This window comes from Caretta caretta, chromosome 8 (assembly GCF_965140235.1).
Source record: "Caretta caretta isolate rCarCar2 chromosome 8, rCarCar1.hap1, whole genome shotgun sequence".
NCBI lineage: Eukaryota > Metazoa > Chordata > Testudines > Cheloniidae > Caretta > Caretta caretta.
The window spans coordinates 8030473-8036833 of record NC_134213.1 but is presented as its reverse complement, the minus strand read 5'-3'; the positions used below and the strand labels follow the sequence as shown (position 1 = coordinate 8036833).

General features: G+C 44.0%; 1 protein-coding gene across 1 annotated transcript; it reads right to left on the bottom strand.

The window, feature by feature from the left end:
• Positions 1-710: 710 nt before the first annotated feature.
• CBY3 (chibby family member 3) lies at positions 711-1845 on the bottom strand. The gene has a single exon (XM_075131962.1). The coding sequence runs from the start codon at positions 1532-1534 to the stop codon at positions 1049-1051; it is 486 nt and encodes a 161-aa protein (XP_074988063.1). The 5' UTR covers positions 1535-1845; the 3' UTR covers positions 711-1048.
• Between the last annotated feature and the right edge of the window lie 4516 nt (positions 1846-6361).

Below are 6361 nucleotides of genomic sequence, written 5' to 3'. Positions count from 1 at the left end.
TTTAGGGGTGGGGCTGTCTTATCTGCCATTACACAGACTGACTGGCCATTCTTCTCCCCGTGCAACAGACAGACAAAGCAACACAAAGGCAAATGGATCCCTGAATCTGGAGGATAGCCAAGAGGGTGGTCTGGAGGGAGAGCTCCAAGGGAACTCTCCATCTTACTGCCAGGCTGCTCAAACTGCACTGAAGACAGTAATTTGGCCTCATTTTTATATATATATTACAGTGGACCTGCTATGGTTCCTGAAAATGCCTCTGAACTCAGAAGATGACAGGGTTTTTTTTAATTCTGAAATAATTCTACTTGGGGCTTGATAACACCCAGCAGATCCTAAGGGAGAAGAGATGGTACCACTGACCCAGACCATCCGCAGGTGATTCAGCCTGAAGAGTATCATAAAGGCTGAGCTCCCACTTCTAAGGAATCCTCATTGCCTTAGTACCTCACCATCTTTAAAAGACCTCACAACCCACTGAGAGGAAGGGAGGTATCACCCCCATTTATGTAACTGAGACCAAGGTCATCATGCACAGGAAGCCCCTGGCAGAGTAGAAAATTGAACATAGGTCTCTTGATTCTTAGGCTAGTACCCTAACCACTGGACCATCCTTCCTCTCTATCTGCCATCAGTTTTGCAACTGTAGTATTGAGGTAATGATATTTCCTTTAAAGTTCTTTGAGGTCTATAGATGAACAGTACCATAAAAGTGCTAAGTTTTATTTTATTATACTGTTAGTTAAAAATGATTTTAAGTTCAAGAATATTTTTAAATACCAATTTTGGCATTTGAATAATGGGTAAAACTGCTTTTCTGTTGTTTTTATGACACAATCCATGAACAGTCAGGTTTGGTTTTGAAGTGTAATGAACTGTAGTGACCGATTTCTTGCTGTCTATTTGGCAGTCATAAAATATATTCTAATTTACTTAATACATACAATTAAAGCAAAAATCACTCTACAAGTTAATTTGATTCAGGAATTTTTTAGACTTCTGGAACCAAGCAAGTGTAAACTCCCTGGTCTTGCATCCAAGGTTCCTACTAGGACTTAAGCATCAACACCTTATTTGGCTTCTTCATCTTGGTATGCCATGTGGGGATGTCCATCTTTTTCTCCACCATGTGTAGTTGGGCCGTGGTCTCTGTCAGCATGTCCATCAACAGCTCGAGCTGCAGCTTCAGGTAATTGTTCTCCTCCAGGAGAGCCTTGTTCTCCTTCTTCATGACCTTACAGGACTGTTCCCGGTCATGAGAGGAGAATAACTGCAGCAGTGGCGGCCGATGAGAGAGGCGACTCTCACCTTGCCATTTGCCATCCTGGAAGACAAACTTGGTATCACTCAGCTGAGCCCGTGGAGGGCCATAATCCAAACCCAGTTCAGCCTGCCGGGTTCTGTAGTCCAGGAGGTAGAAAGTGGAAATGGAGGTGATTCGGCGAAGGGGAGGTCTCTTCGGTAGAAATCTGCGTGAGAAATGGTCTGCCCAATAGTCACGCAGCTCCTGTATTATGTTAGCAATGGTATTCATGGTGAGGCGGGTTAAAAGCAGGGGGATCAGTCAAGAGACCTAAAGCAGAAAGTTGTGGAATACAAATCCAACCTGCAGCGTGAGTTACAAAGCTGAGAGGACAGACAGGATAGCACTGAATTAGAACCAGTAGTTAAAACGTAGGCTCGAGAGACTGCCATCTGGCCAAAGTAATTGTGTCTAGGATAATCATAAAATTATATCTGCTAGCTTTTTATTTGTCTCTTTACTGAGCATGAAAATCATACAGGAACCATGGAGCTCTGGTGCACAGGTTGATTAGGCATCCAAGCATATGGTGTTCATATTCATAGATTCCAAGGCCAAAAAGGACCATTGTGATCATCTCATCTGATCTCCTACATAACACAGGTCATAGAACTTCCCCAAAATAATTCCTAAAGAACATATTTTAGAAAACAGCCAATCTTGATTTTAAAATTGTGAATGATGGGGAATCCACCACCACCCTTGGTAAATTGTTCCAGTGGTTAATTTTTCTCACTGTTAAAAATTTATACCTTATTTCCAGCCTGAATTTCTCTAGCTTCAACTTCCAACCATTGAATTGTGTTATACCTTTGTCTGCTGGACTGCAGAGCATGGGCAGTGGGTATAACAGACCAAGGGAGACTCTCTGCCGGGGCCGCCCCAGTTGCGGGGTTTGGCCGCAAAGTTTTTGTTTTATTATGCCCCATGCAGGTTCCAGGGCGGCTGAGGAGGCACTTATAGACTGTAATCAAGTCACCCCTTAACCTTCTCTTTGTTAAGATGAATAACTTGAGCTCAAGTCTATCACTATATGACATTTTTTCTAATCTTTTAATAGTTTTCGTGGTTCTTCTCCGAACCCTCCCCAATTTATCAATTTGAATTTTGGGCATCAGAACTGGACCCAATAGTCCAGCAGCTTTCATCAGTGCAAAATATGTAAAATAATCTCTCTGCGCCTACTCAGAATTCCCTAGTGATATCTTCCAGGATCACATTCGCCCTTTTGGCCCAATGGGAGCTCATGTTCAGCTGATTATCTACCACGATCCCCAAATATTTTACAGAGTCTCTGCTTCCCAGGATAGTCTCCCGTTCTGTAAGTATGACCTCACTCTTTGTTCCTAAATGTATACATTTACATTTAGCCATATTAAAACACATATTGTTTACTTGTGCCCAGTTTACTTAACAATCCAGATCATTCTGTATTAACGACCTGTCCTCTTTGTTATTTGCTACTCCCCCAATTTTTGTATCATCTGCCAACTTTATCAGTGATGATTCTATGTTTACTTTGAGGTCTTTGAGAAAAACGTTAAATAGTATAGGGCCAAGAACTGATTCCAGTGGGACCCATTGGGAACATACCCACTCAATCATTCCGCATTTACAATTACATATTGAGACCTGTCAGTTTTTAATGTGTGTCATGTTAATTTTATATCATTTTAGTTTTTTAAACAAAATTTCATGCAGTACCAATTAAAAAATTTTACAGAAGTCTAAGTATAGTTACGTCAACACTATTACCTTTATCAACCAAACATGTAATCTCATTTAAAAAAAAATCAGATTAGTTTGTTCAATGTCTATTTTCTGTTAACCCATGTTGATTTGCATTAATTACATTACCCTTTTTTAATTCTTTATTAATCGAGTTCCATATCTGACGCTCCATTATCTTCCTGGGATTGATGTCATTCTGCCAGGTCTATAATTTACCCTTTTTAAATATTAGCACATTAACTTTTTTCTACTCTTCTGGAACTCTCCCAGTACTCCAGGACTTATTGAAAATCAACATAAATGGCAAGCTCCGCAGCCAGCTCTTTTAAAACTATTGGATGCAAGTTATCTGGACCCGCTAATTTTAAAATGGCTAACTTTAGTAGTGTTTGTTTAATATCGTCCAGAGATACTAGCAAAATGGAAATAGTGTTATCATCATCATATGATGAGACTATATCGTCTGTTTTTCCCCAAATACAGAACAGAAATATTGAACATTTCTGCCTTTTCTGCAACTGCATTATTATTGATAATTTTACCATATCCATCTAGTGACAGATCAATATCATTGTCAGGATTCTTTTAGTTCTTAAAATATTGAAAAACACTCTTTGTCCTTAACTCTGCTGGCCATAGATTTCTCCTTTTGTCCTTTGCTTCCCTTATCAATTTTCTACAATTCCTAACTTCTGATTTATATTCATTACTATCCACTTCCCCTTTCTTCCATTTGTTATATATAATTTTTAAGCTGCTTTCACTTCCCCAATGAACCAGCTCTCTTTTTTTTTAACCAGTAAGGCCTTCTTCCTCGATTCTGAAATTGTGGCTTTTGGGGCATCTAGTAAGATGCTCTTAAATGATTCCCAAATAAATTTTTCTGATTAACTTCTTCCCAGCTCATTTGGATCATAATTGTTTTCAGCTTTGTGAAATTGGTCCTATTAAAGTACAAAGTGTATATATTAGTGGTCTGAACTTTATTCTGCTTGCAGACTATAACTGTGATCAAGTCGTGATCACTTGTACCTAAGCTACTATTTTATTTTGCTGATCAGTTCCTCTTTATTTTTTAAGACAAGGTCTAGTATAGAATTCCCCCCATGTTGGCTGCGACACTTTTTGAGTCAGTAGATTGTCATCTATAATATTTAGAAATTTCAAGAATGTTTTAATACTGGCAGCATTAGATGTCCATATGGTAAGTATTACACAGACTGCACCTTGAAGTTAGAAATCACATGCCCAGATAATCCCCCCACTCCAACATCCACAGTCAGGGGGAATCCTCCATCTGTGGATCTCCCCCCATCAATGTGGAAGCAAGGGTCAGCAAAAGTGGCAGTGCGCCCCTCTCCTCTGGAGCTAACCGAGGGTGCTGTGCAGGGCTTCACTGAGGAAGGGAAAGGCATGTGTGGACAGGCATCATCCATCCACTGTCTTTGTGGTGATTGCCTGGGAAAGATAATTCAGCATGAGGCTGTACTAGCTTTTCCATGGAGTTTCTCCATTTCCCAGAGTTGCAGTGGAAACCACTGTGAAGTGGAGATCCTTGGGACGATGGCTGCAGTGAAGCCGCACTGCCAGGAAACTGGGGACCAGAGAGGCAGTGATGAGTAAGCAGGGCATCTGAGCAAATACCCTTGGCCTGCTCCCAGACACTTGGAGATCCACCATGTTCAGGGGGAGGCCTCATGGTGGAGGGATGGGGAGGGTATGCCTTGCTGCCAATGGAACAATCACATCAGAACATGATGGGGAATCTTCGCAGCTATTTCCTCTCTCTAGGGAGAGGTGGGCAAACTACGGCCCATGGGCCACATCCGGCCCCCGGGACTGTCCTGCCCTGCCCTTGAGTACTCAGCTGGAGAGGCTAGTCCCCGGCCCCTCCCACACTGACCCCCCTCCCATGCAGCCTCAGCGCTGCCAGCACAGGAGGGGGCTGCACTGCAGGGGCAGGGGAGAGCAGGGAGGGAGGCTCACTTGCAGCCTCAAGGGAGCAGGCGGGTGGCAGGAGTGCAGCTAACACAGGCGGAAGATTCAGGAGGAGCACTGGGCGGCTGTGCAGCCAGCCAGAGAGAAGTGGCTCTTTGAAGGGGAAACCCCCACTTCTCTCCGGCTGCACGGCTGCCCCTGTTCCTCCTGAGTCCTCCGCCTATGTTCGCAGGGCCGCATTCTGAAAGGGGCTTTAGAGCAGGGGTTGGATAGGGGGTGGGATCCCGGGGGGCCTGTCAGGGGCGGGGGTGTGGATAGGGGTCGGGGCATTCAGGGAGCAGGGGGGGTTGGATAGAGGGTGGGGTTGGGGGGCAGTTAGGGGCAGGGGACCCCTGGAGGGGGCAGTCAGGGGACAAGGAGTAGGAGGAGTTGGGTGGGTGGGGAGTTCTGAGGGGGGCAGATAGGGTTAGGGTTTGGGGAGGCACAGCCTTCCCTACCCGGCCCTCCATACAGTTTTGGAACCGCGATGTGGCCCTCAGGCCAAAAAGTTTGCCCACCCCTGCTCTAGGGTTTCCCATGGAAGAGGGAATGTCTGGGCCAGGACTTGGTTATTAATAGTATCCACAGCGTTAGCACTCCCTTATTAGAAGGTCAAACAAAGTCAGTATAAAACAAGAAGTGAATAAAATCTCACTGGCAGTCTGTCAGCCTAGGGTTGTCTTGAATTAACTAGCAGCTCTAGCAAATCAAGGCCATGCTACAAGTAATAAAGTATTGTTATGTGTAAATCCACCACTCTTCCAGCTCCCTCCTAAAAACCTGCCTCTGCCATGATGCCTTCACATCGTGGCCCTGTGGCTTAGACTGGGAAAAAGGCGAGCCCAGACTGCTATTTTTCTACTAAAACCTGTTAATTTTATTACCTTATCTTCGCACCCCACACCGACTCTGTCTGTTTTGTCCATCTGTCCCACCCTGTCTGACACCTAGACTGTATGCATTCTTGGGGAGGGACTATCTCTCTGTACAGTGCCTGGCATAATAGGGCTCTGATCCTGGACTGGGAATCCTCAGCCCTACTGCACTACAAATAATACATAATGTGTCAGCAACCACCCTTTTGAGGAGAAGAACTGATCAGTGTTCAAAAATCTGCTCCTTAAAAGATGATGGGATTCATTATCTGTTGTCCCCCTTCCCTTTATGTCTTTCTTACATAGCTTCTACCAATTGACTCTCAGTTATGAGAATCATCCCACCACTTTTCAGCTGTGTGCACTAAGTGGTTTTCCCCATTGCTGGGCATCACTTCTAGATTGTGTTGCTTGTTCCCTCTGCTCCCTGCATTTATGTATGAACACTTATGCACAGTTAAACCTCATTAACTCT

What these genes read in the sequence shown, in the direction of transcription:
- CBY3 (XM_075131962.1), bottom strand. Translation starts at nt 1,534, where the DNA reads ATGAATACCATTGCTAACATAATACAGGAGCTGCGTGACTATTGGGCA.